The sequence below is a fragment of the Netta rufina genome (assembly GCF_964035555.1).
Source record: "Netta rufina genome assembly, chromosome: 21".
In the NCBI taxonomy this organism is placed as follows: Eukaryota; Metazoa; Chordata; class Aves; order Anseriformes; family Anatidae; genus Netta; species Netta rufina.
In genome coordinates this window covers 5,595,919-5,613,334 of record NC_140145.1, presented here as the reverse complement: position 1 = coordinate 5,613,334, position 17,416 = coordinate 5,595,919, and the positions used below count along the sequence as shown (strand labels likewise).

At 54.2% G+C, this 17,416-nt stretch overlaps 2 protein-coding genes across 2 annotated transcripts; both read right to left on the bottom strand.

Moving 5' to 3' along the window:
- Positions 1-450: 450 nt before the first annotated feature.
- Positions 451-6,803, bottom strand: TMEM120A (transmembrane protein 120A). Its single transcript, XM_084299598.1, has 12 exons — positions 6,630-6,803; positions 5,266-5,384; positions 4,720-4,836; positions 4,075-4,134; positions 3,361-3,456; positions 3,176-3,265; positions 2,696-2,761; positions 2,138-2,199; positions 1,843-1,935; positions 1,375-1,439; positions 782-850; positions 451-700 (listed from the first exon to the last, which is right to left on the bottom strand). The coding sequence occupies exons 1-12, from the start codon at positions 6,702-6,704 to the stop codon at positions 587-589; spliced, it is 1,026 nt and encodes a 341-aa protein (XP_084155724.1). The 5' UTR covers positions 6,705-6,803; the 3' UTR covers positions 451-586.
- Positions 6,804-7,734: 931 nt separating this feature from the next.
- On the bottom strand, positions 7,735-17,408 carry STYXL1 (serine/threonine/tyrosine interacting like 1; the record flags this gene model as incomplete). The annotated part of the gene is given in 9 exon segments (XM_084299875.1): positions 7,735-7,866; positions 10,004-10,113; positions 11,906-11,997; positions 13,073-13,218; positions 14,587-14,732; positions 15,656-15,692; positions 15,917-16,048; positions 16,490-16,551; positions 17,306-17,408. Coding segments are annotated over 9 exon segments (960 nt in total).
- Positions 17,409-17,416: the final 8 nt, after the last annotated feature.

The window sequence follows — 17,416 nt, the reverse complement described above, 5'->3', positions numbered from 1 at the left end:
TTCCCCTGCCCCAGCTCAGCCCCCCCTGCAGCGAGGAGGAACCGGGGGCAGCCCATGCTGGAAATCAGGCTGTCTGCACGGCCCCCAACAAGCCCAGGGGGCTGCAGGGGCAGCGACTGCTCCCTGCTGGCCTCTGCCTTCAGCACCAGGAGCTGCCCTGGCTGCAGGGCTGGGGACAGGGCCAGCCTCACGCCCAGCCCCGTCCCAAAAGGTGCTGATGCGAGCTGGGTGCCCCAGGCTGCTCCCTGCCTGCAGCAGGGCGAGGAGGAGTCGGGCTCCACCCCAGAACCATTCCTGTGACTGTCTTCAGGGCAGAGAGGAGGGGAGCGGCTGTCCCGAGCCCCCCTGCTCCTCCCGGGGGAGGAAGGCAGGCAGGACAGAGGTGCAGGGTGCTCCTGCTGCCAGGTGAGCGACACGGGCACAGCTCCAGCACCGCAGCCAACGCTTCTATTCACGAGCAGCCCCCGAGCTCTGTCCCACGGAATGGGGAGAGACACGTCTGGACGGCGTCGAGGTGAGGAGCTGGGAACAGAGGACGGAGCCAGCGGGGAGAAACAAACAGTCCTGGCCCCCGCTGCGCCCCTCTTCAGTCCCGCTTGGTGTCTTTGTTCTGGTTCTGAAACTTCTGGTGGACGACGCGGAGGGTGGTGAAGAAGTTCCCCAGGAAGAGGATGAAGAAGGGGAGGCCGCACATGAGGACCTGCGGGAGGCGGGGGTCAGCAGAGGGACATGCCTGGTGCAGACGCCCCCTCCCCGGGCAGCTGCTGGAGCCCCCCCTTACCTGCCACTCCTTGCACTCCGGGTGCTGGAGCATCCTGAAGAGCGTGACGGCGTTGTACAGCTGCCAGAACTGCAGAGACAGGAGGCTCAGGGCTTTTCCAAGGCTCAGCCCTGTGCTGCTGCTCATCCCAACACCTCCTCCAGGCACAAGCTTTGCATGAGGCCAGCCTGCCCCGGCACGGCACCGGGATCACAGCGCTCAGCCCCCAGGGGACCCAGCTGGGACATTTTCCCCCTTCCCTGCCACCTTCTGGAGCCCAGCAGCCTGCAGCAAGCCCCCCGCCAGCCCACTGCTTTCGGCCATCAGCCTGACCGAGTCAAGGGGGAACTGGACCTCGTGCAGCAGCTCGAGAGCTGACGTTCAGCAGGGTTTGGGGAGGGTTGGCAGAGCCAGCCCCGCTGCTGTACTTTGCACATCGCTCGAGCACTTGGCACAGCTGCCCCGCCTCGCTAGCCAGGCAGTGGAGGTGGTGCTTCGGAGGGAAAAGGAAAGGCTCAGCCTCTGCAGGGCACAGCAGGAATGCTCTACAACTCAGCCCCCCCCCTGAGGCTCTGGCCTCCTGCAGGTCCCCGCAAGGATCGGTGCGCACTCACCTGCCCGAAGAAGAGGAAGGGGAGCAGGAACGTGAGGCCTCGCCACATCCAGGACTGGAAGCCCTCTGCAGAGGATGAAGGTTTGCTGAGAGCACGCTCGTTATGGGGCCGCATGGAGCCAAGCTCCTGAGCTCAGGGGCAGGGAGGTTCGGCGGCCATGTCCCTCACTGAGGCCCCAAAGGCTCACGCAGCCTCCCCACGGCACTTGTGCGTGCAGGGAGGTCTCAGGCAGGTTTTCCTAGCCCTGGGGTCAGTGGGGCCTCTGGAGGAAGCTCCTCTCGTGGGACCACCCTCACAGCGAGCTCCCTGGGCTGCAGAGGCTGCCGTCTAGATTGCTGCTAACAGGAACCACAGCTCCCACTTAGCCTAGCACCAGTCATACTGGGAGGGAGGCTGCCAGAAGCCATGGGCCCAGGAGCAGCGGTGACAGCAGGTTTGGGACAAGCAGCAAGGGGAATCCTGGCTTACCCACAGTGAGATCCATGTTGTGCCTCTCGCCCAGCGCTCGGAGCCGGTACAAGCAGCCGCTCTGGTAGTAGTACTGGAGGAACTGCACAAAGCCTGCAAGGACAGGGCGGGTGAGGGCAGGAGGCACCAGCCTGCGGTGCTCAGCCCCAGCATCATCCCCGCCCTGAGACCTTCCTCGCCCCGGGGAGGCCAAAAAAAAGAGGAAAGCCAAGGGAAAACCCAGAAGAACAGAGCTGTGAGCAACCACAGCCAGTTTGCCACATGTCAAGAGCCCAGCAGGCCCGGCAGCACTTACTCTGGTACATGGAGAAGGAGAGGAACTGGTTCCTGAACATCTGGTACATCAGCCCGTCCGGCCTGGGGAGAGAGGATGCTGGCTGGGGCGTGCGGGGCTGCGAGGAGATGCCTTCAGCCCTGCCTGCCCCACGGCTGCCACCGCTGCCACCAAAACAGGGGGCTCTCCAGCTCAGGTACCCCAGCGCAGCTCCCCCGTGTCAGTGCCTTGTTGAACAGTGCTTGCAGCATCAAAGTGTCCGGCCTGGGGAGCCAGCAGTGGGGAGGCTGGTGCAGGGGTCAGGAAAACACTGCGGCAGCCCTTGGAGGAGGATTGCAACACTTTGGGGTCGCGTTTCCCAACCCGGAGCCCCGAGCGGTGCTGCCTGCCCTGCTGGGTGCTGCTGGCTGCTGCTCTCTGGAGCACTTGGGCCCGGTGAGGGCTGCGTGGAGCTGCCCGTTAGATCTCAACGTCCGTGGAGCAGGAATAGAGCTACAGGTCAGAGCTTGTAGGGCCAAGGCCCTGTCAGCGGGCAGGCTGAGGTCCCTACCCCCAGGAGCCGAGGGGACGCAGGCTTACCAAGTCAGCATGACGCCCGACAGGAACGTGGAGACGTAGTGGTGGAACACCCACCAGCCCTTGATTCTGGAAGGCAGACACAGGCCAGGGGTCAGGAGTCAAGATCCAAGCACAGCCCAGCAAGGCAGAGCCAGCCACGTGCCAGCCACCCTCTGTCTCTCAGGGCAAGGCGAGGAGCAGGGATGGCCACGAAATGGCTACAAGCAGAGCGGGGACCCAGCGCCTCCCATCCAGGTGGCACTGGGGGGCTGCTCCGGCTTCCCTGCCACCTCCACACGGTGAGTTCATCCCTCCCACGCCAGCAGCTGCCTCCTAAAGCCAGCTCGTGCGGCTAATTACCAGGGTTTGCTACACACCCTGAGTAGGAGGCATCAGCTGCTCCCTTGGGAAGCGCAGAGCTGCACCGTGGCCCCACGGGGGGGGGACCAGGTGGCTGCACACCCCCTCCCAGCTGCCCTCCCCGAGCCCCCAGGGACTCACTTGGATCCGTTGTTGATCAGGATGCTCTCCCGGATGGTGAGGGTGCAGTAGTACCACACCAGGAGGAAGTTGAAGACGGCGTCTGTCACCCTGGGGTGCAGCAGAGCGGTGTCAGAGGGCAGCAGCGGGGCTCAGGGACCGAGCAGCAGCAGCTGCAGGACGCCCAGCACCCAGCCCAGGCTCACCTGGAGTTGAGGAGGAACCGACAGGAGAAGGACACGATGAGCAAGATGATGGTGAGGTAGAGCTTGAACTTCTCGTACTCGTCTTTGTAGGCAAACCTGCGGGGAAGCACAAGCTTGGAGCAAGGTGGCTGCTGCCAGTCTGCGTCCTCCCCTCCCGTCCTGCCCGGCCGGGCAAAAGCGCTGCTCTGCTGGGAACCTCTCGGAGGTGTGAAGGGAAATCCCTGTCCCCGGGCACTTCTGAGAGAGCAAACCACGCTACGCTCACACTGGTGAGCAGGGGAGCTCCCAGGGGAGCCGGGCAGATCGGGGTCTGGTCAGCATTTTTTGGGGAGCTGATGGAACTGGATGGGGTCGGGGCTCTCTGCTCAGCACCTCCCTGCGTGTGGGGGCTGAGGGCCAAGCCCGGCGTTTCCCCAGGGGAAGAGGAGGGAGCTGGCCATGACTCTGTCCCTCCTGGAAGTCCCTGACGTGGGGGAAACTCTGGCACAGTGCTGGTGGCAGATCCGAACGGTCTGTCCCAGCCCGGCCCCGGGAGCTGAGCAGAGCCCAAGGGCCAGTTCTAGGAAAGGAAGAACTGAACAGAGCAGGGACGGAATCTGCACGAGGTGGGCCAAGGCAGCCACGTGCCCGGGGGAAGATTTACGGCTTCCTTGTGACGAGGGGCTCCCAAATCCCCCCCCGAGGCACACGCCCGCCGTGACACAGGGGCCGTACTTAGCCTGCTTGCTGAGCAGCGTGACGTTGACGTTCCCGAGCACCAGACTCAGGTACAACCTGGAGAGAGAGAGCAGAGGCTCAGCCCAGGGCTGGCTGTCACCTCCCTGTCCCCGTCCCGTGCATGGTGACAGCTGGGAAGGGGCACACGAGATGTTTTCCAGCCAGGAGGCGTGCGTGGTGCTGGCATCTCGCCCCGAGGGTGGCAGGGGGTGGCCGAGGGCAGAGCCACCCCCTCTGTTGGCACCCAGCGGGTGCTGGCCAGGGGTTCAAGGGCAGGGGAAGGTGGTGGCGGGGCCCAGGGAGGCCGGGGCTGGCTCTGTCCCAGGCGTCCTGGGGCAGCGAGGCGGCTGCAGCCAAGGGCAGGGTGACAGCAGGGTCGTGCCTTGTGGTGTTACAGCTGCCGGGGGCTTGTGCTGCACATCGAAGGTTTTTGTCACCCCAAAAAGGGCCCTAAGGTTCCCTCCAGGGGTGGAGGTGAAGGATCCGGCCCTGGGGACAGCTTCCAAGGGCAGCAGCCACCTCCCAGCCCTCCGCCTACCCCAGGAGCCCCTCTGGCAGGGAGAGGATCGGCCCCGGGAGGACCCTGGTACCCGCAGAGCCCGGCTGTCCCAAATCCCTCTGGAACTGTGAGGCACCTCTTACCCGTTCTTCTTTGGCAAATAGGCCTCCATCTCAAAGAAGACGTTCTGCCGCTCTTTGATGAGGCTCTGGGTCTCCTGGATGGACTCCTGCTGCTCGGGACTCGCGTGGGCCTTGCATCTGGGGAGGAAAGGCAGGTGCTGGCAGCAGGGTAGCCTCGGTCGCAGCCCAGCACGGGTTGGTGTGATGCGGGGCCGTGTCTCAGACAAGGACACCCCAAGGACGGGAAGGACAAACGGGAGGGGAGTCGGCACCTCCAGCTGCACGGAGAGCCCCTGTGGGAGTTTTTTTGGGGGTTGCTGGAGGGAAGGGAGCAGGGGTGAAAGGGAGGGGGCAGCAGCTCTTCCCAGCTCTTCCCCCCGCCAGGCGGGCAGCCCAAGCTCCCAGCTGCAGCCAGGGCACAACTGGGGAAGGGAAAGCCGAGGAAAAAACCTGCCTGGGTACAGCCAGACATCAACAGCCCTTTTTAACGTTTGCACTGGAGAGAGCAAACAGTAGCCCCATCCTCATGGCTCTCTCCTCCCCGGCTGTCTCAGGACGCCAGCTTACTTTTTGAGGGACAAGGACAGCTCCTTCAGCCGCTTCTTCTGCCGTGCGATGGAGCTGGAGATCCCGTCCTGCAGCTTGGTTAGCTCCTCCAGCTTCTGCTTGTACAGCTTGTGATTATCCTGGGCACGAGAGAGAGCAGCACGCTCCAGATACCTGCTCTAGGAGGGCGCAGGGTGCCTGATGCCCACACAGAGAAACTGGGCAGGCTCTGTTATTTCAGCAGAACCCCCAGCTGCAGCCAAAGGGCTGCGACTCAAACGCTGCTGTGGGGGGCACAGAGGTGGCTCTGCTGCTGCTGTCACCCCAGGTGCCCGTGGTTTGGGCCAGGCCCCCCCCATCCTGCCCTGGGATGTTGGAGGGAGCCCCTGCTCCGGGAGGGCTCGTGGTGGGGCCGGCTGCAGGGCCCCACGTGCCGCTGTCACCCAACAGCACCTGGGTAACGCTAGATGCCATTCTTCTGCTATATTTAGACAGGAAAGGAGAGAACCGCGCTGTGTCAATGCTCCTTGTCCCAGTCAGCTGAAAAACAACCTTAACCCGGCCGCGGGCAGCCCCGGCACCACCACCTCCAAAGAATTCCACGCTGCTCGTGACAACCCTTGGACTAGACCTTGGTGTAGATGCATTTCGGGCTCTGCACTTCTTATCAAGCACTTTATCAGCAGCTGTCAAAGCCCTTCCCAGCAGGGAAAGGTGAAAGCAAGGCACAGAGGAGGGAAATACCTCAGTCTCCCTCCTGGGGCGAGCGGCGTGGCCGCAGCAGGGGGGGGGGACAGATCCCAGATGCTCCCCGCTCCCCCAGCAGTGATTTATGTCCCAGCAGCACGTTTGTGCTCCACAAACACCCTTCCCTGCTCCTGCTGCTCTCAGGTAGCCGGGACCCAGTGCTGTGGGTGCCCCCCGCTCCTAAAGAGCTTCAGGTCTGGGTCCTGCTGCTCCCCACCACCCCGGGACCACCGCGCTCCGAGGGGGCTGCTGGAGAGATCGTGCCAGGCCGGGGGGGCTGGGGGCTATAGGATGGAGCTGTCACATCCCCAGGGCCGGCACCAGGCTGTCCCCACAGCCCCTGTGGAGCAAGAGCGGGTTTCTCAAAGCCTCCCTTGCCCCAGATCTGGGCACAGCCGCCTGCAACAGCCGGGGGGAAGGAAGGAGGGGAAAAGGGAACCGGGGCCGGCTGGGGGGGGTCGAGCAGGAGGTGCCAGCCCCTGCCCTGCCCACACTCCTCTCCGGGGAGGTTTGGCGGAGCAGAGGGGGCACGGAGCCATGGGGGGGGGGTGGTATTAAAGGCGGGGGTCCTGAGCCTTTTGGGCACAACGGGGGTGCAGCGGGGAGCCCCGGAGGCTGTGCTCGGTGCCCGGCGGTACCTGGATGCGCTGGTAGCCCTCCTGCAGCTCTTCCCATTCCCGCAGGCAGTCGGCGGCCGAGGCGCCGCTGGCCATGGCGGAGAGGCAGCGGAGGCTGGAGGCCGGCAGGGAAAACAGCGGAGGAGGAGAAGGAGCGAGGCTGGAGGCCGCCAGGCACCGGGCCCGGCGCTGCCGCCGTCTTCCGGGCACGCCCCGAGCCGGGAGAGGCGGGACCGGCACCGGGGGGGGGGGGACCCGGAGGGGGGCTGCCGGCACCCGGCCTCCCCCGAGCAGCCCCGGTCTCGGTTTGGGGTGTTTGGGTTCGCACCGGGGGTAACGGGGGTAACGGGTGGAGCTCCCACCCCAACGATGCTGGGGGTTAGGGGAGGATGGGGAAGGGCAGGGAGAGGGTGGGGGAGCACCGGGGGGGAGCACCCCGAGCCACGCGGTGATAAATGCTTAGCGAGGAGTGCAGGGAGAGCCCTGGAGGGTTTTTGTGTAGGGTTTTTATTTTGTGGTGTCCGTGGAAGGAGTCGGAGTGCTGCAGGGCAGAGGGGCAGCACGGCTGGCGTGGTCCTGTATTACCAGGGCCTCGAAAGCGGCTGCCAGGCAAGGTCAGGTCGCTGGATTTGGGGGGAAGCAGGGTCCTGCCTGCCAGCCAAAACCAGAGGGTGAGGGTCCGGTGCCTGCCAGGGTCTGCAAAGACTCTTACGGAACAGGGGAGCTCCTGACATGGGGAGGTTCTGCCCTCGTCTCCCCGGGCTGGGACCAGGTGCAGTCAAATTCTGAATTTGCCTTTCAGAGAGAGCACTGATGACTTCCCTGTAGCTGGGGCAGGAGGCAGGCCCGATAACATGGCCATAAACCCGCCGGCTTACAAAGGAGGCAAGTGGTGCTGAACGGGCTGCAGCCTGCAGGCCTCGCCTTCCCCAAACCACCACCTTCAGTGACAGGCATGCTCCCCTAACGGCTCCAAAACTTCACCCGGTATGATAAGAGCTAAAGATGAAGGAATTCCATAACGTTAAGAGCTTCTTCAACTGATTTCCGTTAACCTTCTACCTACGGGACAGATGGTGGTTGCGGACAGGGAAGCGTCTTCCCCTGCTGGGTGTTCCCTGTGCTGTCAGTAGTTTGGTTCGGAGATGTCTGTGATCGTGGTCCCATAGATCTGGGCCTCCCAGTCTGAAAGCTGTTTCACAAAGCCCCGGTGCGGTCTCATGTTCTCTTTGCATTTCAGAACGTGGTCCCAAGCTTTCTGGAAGTAGAAAGAAAGCAAAGAAGTGTTAGAAGTTTGAGCTGAAAAATAATTTATTGTAGTTACGCTAAGCAGCTACATTTGTGAACAAAACAGCTTTGTATTTACTGCCCGTGATAGACTTTGGCAGATAAGACTTTGGCTACCAAAGCAAGGACATAACGGATCCAGATGTGAACTTCAGAGAAGCCTTTCATCTTTATACCCGGCTTTCCTGGCTATGAGGATAGCTCATGCTTCTTTCATTAGTTGGTGTGTTTCTTGTATTGTTTACACTGACAGAGCAGTGCAGTCCTGGATTTTCTGCTCTAAAAAGCCATTTCTTCCATGGGTGATAGGTGAAGCAGTGAAGTATCAGCTATTTACAGGCAAGAAACCAAGGTTTGCACATTTCTGAACTGGTGTGACCTGGTACAGCAGAGCGGCTATTAAGCTCCAGTTATCCCACCACATTAATTACAGCCATCTTAATGATTTGTTAGTTCCGTGTAATCAGCTAGGAACTCTGCTACACAGAGGGCAAATCCACCAGCATTACTCTGCTTTGCTCAGCTACGTCCTGGGGTTTACCCAGTAGTGCTCATCTTCCTGCTGATTCCCCCCAGCAATCAGAGGATTGCTTAATTGTAACGAGACCAAAGGTCACAAGATAGTGCTCCATTGGTTTGCTTTTTTCTAATCTCAGCAATTCTGCAGGCTCTGAACCTCATCTTCCAATATTTACTCCTCTGCCCATGGTATGTGTGTCTGTAGTTCCCCTGAACCCTGCAGATCTACTCAGATTGATTCCTAATAGACTAAGGGGCCACACTTCCCTAATCTGTGTTTCTTTTGCGATGTCTCTGGAAATTTTCACAGATCTCTGCCCAGATTGGGTGAAGGATCACACAGAAATCTGTTGTGTAGCTTTAGTCTGCGTGAAACAAACTTGTCTGCCAGGAAAATCCCCCAGGAAGGCTTTGCCCAGGCCAGCTGCAGGACACCACGGCGCTCAGCAAAACGCTGAGACCAATTGTTGATACCAACTGGGAGAAACTGCAAGGATCAGCTTGGACTTTTGCTCTGCCATCACAAACGTCTCTGGCAGTTTAGCATGCAGGGGAAAACAGCAAGGGAATGGTTATCGATGTGCCGGGGCAATCACACCCAGCATTACTAGCAGAGACCAAATAGTGTCTGCTGCCCAGCTGGCACGCTCAACCCGAAATTACCCTTTGGCACACACCGATGGTAAGAGATTTCCTCTTATGTTGCAAATGTTTGCACAAAATCAATTAAATGATTAGATACAGACCCAGCTCCAGTGAAGCTTGAATCAATCCTTTCAGGCTCCCAAAGGAGGTCACGCTTTCCAAACAAAGACAAGACTTTTAAGGAGAAACCTTTCAGTTCTCATGGGAAAAAGGCTGCTCTGTGCCAAGCAGGCAGCACGAGCTGGTGCCTACAGCAGCACAGTGCCCGTGTTTTGTACCCAAAGGGATAAAGGGCTGACATCTGGGGAGAGGCTGCCAGTCTCACCACGCCACAGGGTCATTCTCAGCCTTCATTCCTTATTTTTCATATGTTATTCAGAGCTCTGGAAGAGAATGTACCATCCTTTTCACCTAGGTGTCCCTCCCGGGCTAGTGTTATCCCATTCCAGATTTCTTTACTGTGGTGTCTGTGGGAGGGGATTGCTTCTGGGGAAATATAACAAGGTTTCAGAAGTCAGTGCTGATGAGCCCAGCGGTAAATCAGAGCTCTGCAAGCACCGGGGTGTGAACGTCCCTGTAACCACCTGGCATTAAGAGATGGGATTAAGTCTGGTAGCTTCCAGACACTCTTTTTCTCAGATCCAGGAGAGTGGAAGAGCTAAGATCTGTAATCTGCTTTATTTTTATAGCCCTGTCGTTAAGTAGGGAAATACAAGAATATCACAGGTGCCAGGTAAGAGCTCAGAGATCCAAAATTGCACCTAAGCCGCCTCCTTAAAGGTACAAGATACAACTGATGTAAGAGAATCTTTTACATTATCAGGTGGATAGTCTGCACGAATGCACAGATAATTTCTTTCTTGTTAACACAGCGATGAGGCTTCGGGAACAGAAATAAACTGCAGACCCAGCCAGTATCTGTGGGAAGAATGACAGTGATGTACCTTCAGGGAAAACTGGTGGGAATGCATAAGATAGGCCATGGTGACTGTGCTGCTCCGACTTATCCCCAGGGTGGAGAACACCAGCACTGCTCCGAGATCCAGCTGAGCATCTGAGTAAAGAAATGCCAATCACAGATTAGTGATCGGGGAAATCAAAATTCCAGTTGTAAAGTCAAGCTCTAATTCAGTGAAAACTGACAGGCAGCTAGCCTGAGCGACAGGAACCGTCATGAACCCTGATAGGAACAGATGGGCACTGCCAGCTTTTGTTTCTGTAACCATTTGCCTTTCTTAAAACCGCACTGAGTTAAAAAGTGGCTTTTTTGAGGACTAGAATCAAATGACAATGATCAGTCAATGCTTCGTGACAGATCAGTGTCACCTTTTTAGCAGGTGACTATGACGAAAAGTGGCCCACCAGGACCAAGCAGCTGTGGTCAGCATCACACCAGCAACTCAAAACTCTTCCAGGTAGGTTTAAAGCTAACAAAACGTCTGTTGAATGCAAACCTCACTGTTGTCCACTCAAGCTGGAGGAATTGGCTCTCAAACTGGCAGGGACTTGGACTTCAAATCCCTTATCCCTCCATGGGGATCACCAGTGGGAAGCACGTGCATGGCAGTTAGGGTGCTGTTTTTCTCTTGTGTATGCTTTGCAGTAAAAATTTGTAAGGCCAGCAAACTCATTTCCTACAGAAGCCAAGCCGATTTGGCTTGAGGATGCTGTCATTCACTACTAACCACATCAACTCTGCTACCTATTTCTATAATTTAGTAATTTATTAAGAAACCTTTTAATTCTTTCCCTCCCTCTCCAGAGTAGAGGGAGGGAAACATGACGTGTTTTTGGAATATCAGCAACTGTGCTCTAGAATTTGTAGGGCAAAGCCTGTTCTGCTGTTGACAAAAGTTTTGTTTTGTTTTGTTTTGTTTTGTTTTGTTTTGTTTTGTTTTTTCTTTCTTCCAAGCACTCTTCCAGGCTGGGTAAAAAAATGGGGCAAAATGCAAGACAAGTAAGTGGATATCAGCGTTTGGATTTCAATGCATGCAAGTCATGAAATTCAGGTTAGGACTACAGGATTATATCCTCCGTTTTCACTTCCTTGTTTCTTTGTGTCCAATTGTTATTTCTGACTTTGTACTTGCATTACAAGTTCTGTGGGGACAGAGTGGTCTTTTGCTCCTGGGTCTATATGGCACTTAGCACAGCAGGGCCTCGGTCTGAGGCAGATGCTGTTTTGTAGGTGCAATACAAGACAACGACGCAGGTGGACACCATCATGGGATGAAGCTGCAGGAACTATGCCTGCCGTGCTGCCGCAGGTACTGAGCTGGTATGTTTTTCTTTGCCTTTTCTGATACAATCAGCTGAAGGCAGGTTTATGTTGTCCAACCTGAAAGTTTCCCTAGGCCCTACAGTGAGTCTGCACAGCAAACCCCAAGGTTAAGAGCGTCCCATGGTAAGTTCTCCAATGGGCATCGCACTCCTGCCCAAATAAAGCTCTGGTCCTTGAAGATTTGGGCTGGTGAGTCAAACAGTTGTATTTAAAAACAAAGGAATAGGAGGGGATCCTGTGAAGCCCTCACAGACATCCCATCCCAAAGCCTTCTCACACCTAGTGGAAAGCTCACTGCTATCACAGTGAGGTGTTCTTTAAAGCGAGTACTCTCTGTCAGGAACATCAGTGTCAGATGCCCTCTAAAATCTCCTCTCTGTGTCAGGCTGGTTACTGAGACATCTCTGGTGTACATTAGGGTGTGGGCTGGCTTGGGAGTATGCTGAGATCTTGAAAGATTACGACCCTCCCGTTTGAGCTTCCTGCTGGAGTCAATTGCAGTCACTCCCATTTAATATCTCAGAGTGAACAAGGGCTCAGGAATTCCAGATCAGGAACAACTCACCTATGAAATGACAAATGGTAGGAAAGGAAGAAAAAAGATTTGCTTCGAGTGAATCTGGAACAGATATATGGAGATATTTGTCTTCTGCAAACCTGTAAAAAGAGCATGCAGCATTACATGGGCCAACAAAGCAACTGTGGGGGAAAATTGTTTGTTGGAGGCAAGCTAATAATTTTGTTTGCTGTTATGTGTGTGAGTTTTTCATCATTAACACTACAATAAGGGATTGTTATGGTAAGACACTGAGGCACACGTAATACACAACCAGCTTAATTACTGATTTTCCATTCCATGTGGTATCAGCATTGATGCCTTAACTTTATCCTACAGCCTCCCTTATCTGAGAGCTAAATGAAAACAGATGAACTGAAAGCAAGAGTGCCTTCGCAGCATGCACGTTAGCAGTTATGTCAACAGGGCTCCATGATTCACTTCATGTGGTTTTCTGTGACAGCATCCTCCCGCTTCTAGAAGCTCAGAGAACTCAGCTCAGAGAACTAATGGCACAAAACACTGGTGAGGCATTTCTGAAATGTGAAAGCACGTCACACAGATGGCATGGGGAGATCACACAGAGTGCAGAGACCTTTGATGTCTTCTGAAACCAGAGGCAGGAGAAATGCCTGCTGGTACACGTGTCCTGAGGTAAGTAACTGGACTTGTTGCTTACTTTGCTTTGGCCAAGACCCTGAGAAATGCCACTGGATTTTTCATTGGATGAAATGACATTTCCAGCACAGTCTGACTGAGCTGAGTGGTCATGGACAGAAGCAGGTAAGGAAGGAAGATGAACAACAGTGTGAAACATCAATGATCTAGCTTTTACACTGATGTGTTTGTAAGATTTTTGTAAGATTTTGCTCAGAAGGCTACTCAGTGGTGTAGGTTCTACCTGAAGGATGTGGCATGTAACAGACTGGAAGTGCCGAGGACCTCCCAGTTCTCTCACCCAATCCATCCATGTCACAGTAAATGGCTACAGGAACGCATTGCTGCTGTGCAAACTCTTGCTATGCAAGTGAGATCACAAAACTGAGTGTGAAATAGCACCCAAATCTGCAGTGAAAAAACAGAGTTTTCCTTGGAAGTTTATAGGCACTTGCTGCTGTGATGCTGTGCCACCTCACAGGCACAGACATCAGTGAGAATACACCACCAACAACTTACAGTGTAGAAGGCTGCTCAGAAATATTGACTTGTGCTTTGATCTTCAAATCCTTCTGAATCTGTTGGTCACAGGCCTGCTTGAAATTGCCCATGTATAACTTTGCAGGCAGTATTTCTACAGGGTACAGCTGGAAGTTGTCTAGTTCCTGCAAGGAGAGAAGCCGTGGGTTCAGTTCAGAGCATATTTGCTCTTTTAGCTCCATAAACAGAAGTCACGTAGAGAAATGAACACACACTTAGTCAGCAGCCCATGACACATTTGAATGTAATGATGCATTCAATCACCCGGACATTCTGAAATATGGAAGTCTTGCTAGATTTAGTGAGAATAATTAACAAAAACACTGTCATTGTGGCATTACTTGAAACAAATCCTAACCAAACAGGGGGAAGAATATATTCTTTGCAATGTCTGGAGGAACCACAGCATAACGGATTCATTTGATGTTTTCCCCGGTTATTGTTCACGAGGCCAACTGAAGTCATCTGCCACCTGCAGAGCTGCAGGTGCAACGTCGTGGCACAGCACAAGTCCACAGAGATTTCGGCTCTGTGCTGCCGAAAGGCTGAGAACAAAAATATACAAGTAGGCAGCAGTGCTTCTACATCCATAACCGGTACTCCGTAAAGCTGCATCGGAACAAAACTGCAGCTCAACAGCTTAAAGCATCAGAGAGCAACAGCTTAAACTGAGCTGAGGAGGTAATGCTGTGTCCAGCTGAATCTGGTGGGGGAGTTTAGCAGTTTGCTACCCCTCACAAAGGAGCACAGTGAATTCATTTTCTGTGCTGTAGCATCCTGCAAGGTTAGCACTGTGTCGTGGGCTGCTTTGTGTGAAGCAGATGTGAAGTTGTAGGAATTGGACACAAAGGTTGCTGCTGTACAGTGCCCTCTAAATCTGCCCTGCTGCAGGTCTTGTCCTAGATGTGAAAATAGGACAATTGTTTCTCCCAAGTTAAACAGATCAATGTTTGCAGGTGAAACCAAACAATCAGGGTACCAGTGTTCCAGTGGATGGCTCCTTTCTTTCTGGGCCTATTGAAGCAATGCTCCAACATTTGCCTTGTGACCCTTCCAGACAAAAAGCTTTATAGGCATGAAATACAGCGCTTGATAGTTGCACCTCTGTCTGGAAACACTTACTGTGTAACATCTCAGATAACCTCATATAAAAGAGATTAAAGAGGAGCCTGCCTTATTTCATTGTTTGCTACTGTTTGTTTAGTTATCTGCACTCTCCAGTAGGCCAGTTTTGGGGTTATCAGAGGAGGCTTCCTTGGCTGTTTCCACGAGCTAGCTTTCACGCAATAGGAGAGGAAAAAAAAAAAGACAGTGTGGCTGCAAAAGAATTTGTGGTGACACTCAGGGGAAGAGCAGTAATTTAAATTACATTTAATTCCTTTGTTTGAAATTACTCTGATAGCAGGCTTACAGCACCACTTAGCTATTCATTAGCTATCATCAGATGAATACGAATGCTCGTGTCTTTTACTTGCAAATTGGCCTAGTCTCACCTGAGGCATCCACAGTATCTTTTGAGTCCTCAGAAAATGATAGCAAGCTGAAAACCGCTTGTATCCTCCCCTCAGGACCAGCACGGGATGGCGGGTGAAATGCTGCAAGCTTCTGGCGTGTCGGACAGCAGTTCCTTCCTCGGCATCTAATGAGATCAAAAAGCTATTTGCTGGAGCAGGTTTAGTGTGCCTCCAACAGCCCTGGGGGTTAAACCTGGCCCTCTGGCACCACCAGCAAACTCCTTTTCATTTCATCTAATGGTCTGGGGAAAACCTTGTTAAAAACCAGACTTATTATTTATTTAACTGTTGCTGCAGGTCAGTAACAAGCTGCTGCTCACCTCTAGTCCTATTCCTCTCCTGTTTTCTTTTGTAAGTCCAATTAAAGTTTTTATTCTCTCCCCATTATTCTTTGGGAAATGCTTGTAATAAGTTCCCATAATAGCAAAGCATTATTAGTGTAAATCTAGTTTCATGGAGACTCTTTTCTATAGCCTGCAAAGGGAAGCGAAAGAGGTGTCTTGAACACATTCTTTCCAAGCGTTTCAAACACTCCCTCAGCGAAGCAAATCACATGAGAGATGGTTTTGCCCCCTCCTTCTTCCCCCGGATCCATCCAGGTCGCCTCTAGCTCTGCCTGCTTTAGAAACAGATGAGTGCAACAGAAACCTGCTTCTGACTCTTCACACCTTCCATGCTCATGTCTCATCACCAAGTACTTCTGAATGCTTGCTTTGTCCGTTCTGCTTATACTCCCAGATTTTTTTCTTAAAAATTGGGGTGTGGGCTAGATGTAGTCTTTGCTAAAACTGCAGTAGCCTTTATAAAGCTAGTTGGAGCCAAACAAGTGTAAAGAAGTGGTTCTGCATAGAGAAGCGCTCCTGGCTAGAGGATGTGTTGCAACTATACATTTCCGTGGTTCAAAGAAACCTGAACAATTACAGGGAGAAGTTTCCAGCTTTTCACACTTTTCAGTGAACTCCATTACCTCAGCACTCGCGTTAAAGCTACGTCTTCTTCAATGTGATAATGTGAAGGTTTCGTAACCCTCAGAGAAGGAAATACTCACTCTGTGAACATAAGGAGCTTGAGTCAGTGTTTTCAGTCTCTGAAGAACCACTGCTCCCTGAAAGGCAATCGTTGGACAAGCTCAATTTCAGTGAGATGTGAAAAAATAAGAATAATTTAAAAGATCAATTCCTTTCAAGCAACAACTTCAGAGGGGTCAGTCTACAGATAGGAAAGCAGGCCTGCCAGGAAGGTCACTAAAGTAATGAGGAGTGGGAAGAATACCCGTCCTGCAGTGAGGTCTTCACTGACATGAGTCACAGGTACCTTTTTCTTTCTCCTCTTCCTCATCGTCAGACAAGTCTAAAGAGCTGGTCTCGCAGTCATACACCACGCAGTATTTGACACACGCAAGCTCCTCTGCATCTGGCACCAGGTACTCCCCTGTAGGGCTCTGACAAAATCACAGAATTCTATCAGGAGCACAGCTCCACGCTTTTCTTGTGGCATCAATACAAGGAGAAGGGACTGGGGCTACGTCTGCGCTTTATGCTGAAAGACCCAGGTAGAATTCAGAAATCATGCAGGCTGCTCCAGATTGCTTCATCTGCTGCAGTGGTAAAGATGTCAGCACTGTCCTTTGTGAGACAAGCCTGCAATATGTCAGTCCTTGTGCAACATTTTCCTGATACACAGCCTCAGCGTGCCAATGCTCTGGGCTACTGAAGCCAGCTCTTGTGTGTGACAGAACACATCCCCCCAGCGGCAGAACTGGAGCATGGCTGAAGGAGGCAGGGGAGAGGCGAGGACAACTCCCTTGTTTTTTAAGCCCATTTCATGTACTGCTAATTGCTAAATGCAGAGATTATTTACACAAACTGCAATCCTTCCTCACCTGTTCAATCTTGCGTGCTGTAACAATGTGGCTCTCGTTGTACTCGCGCTGAGTACGGGCATCTGGAAAAAAAAAAAAAAAAAAAAAAAAGATAACCAAGGTGGAGCAATTAGTTTATTTGATGCTTTTAAGGTAGAATCCTACTTCTAATTCAGTCAGTGGGAATTCAGGCACCAATGTCAGCAAGAGAAAGACTCTGCTTCTTATAAACGGAGACTTTACATGTGGATAAACAACCCCCAACACTGATGTGATTGTAAGTATGAGCAACACCAGGCGATGCCAACAGCCCCGGAGCTGCCCTGAGCACGGTGCTGTACTCCATCACCTCCTGAGGAGGGCACACGGCAGGGCCCCCATCCTGCTCCCAATCTGTCTGACCCCCTGACCGAAAGGTGCAGTGTGTGGCAGCATGTGGGGGCTCTGGGCACTTCAAAGGACGCAAACACTTATCGGGATGCTTTGTGCGATGTCCAGCACCTCTCGTCTGCCTGCCAGCACCGCTGGGAGCAGGGGAGGGGGATGCAGGGGTCAGGGAGCGGGGAGCTGGACATGGGATGGAGCTGAAGCAGCACCCAGGATTTATGCAGGCAGAAAACCTCCTCATTTATATTTTACTCTCCCTGTGGGGCCAAATGCCACACGGCGCCGCTTTCCACTCCGCATGAAGAACGACAGCAGAGCCGCCCTGCCTCACGGCGAGTAACGGGGCGGCCAAACACCCCTCAAGCAAGGCCTCGGCGATCCGTAGGAGCCCTCCCTGCGCCTTCACGAGCCCCGTGAGCCCGCGCAGCTCCTGCCCGTGGGCGTCCTCACCCAGCAGGCTGAGGTAGTTGTGCTCGGCCAGGCGGGGCAGGCGGCGCTGCTGCTGGAGGGCGTTGTAGAGGCGGCCGGGCTCCCACAGCAGCACCCCCGCCATGGCTCCCC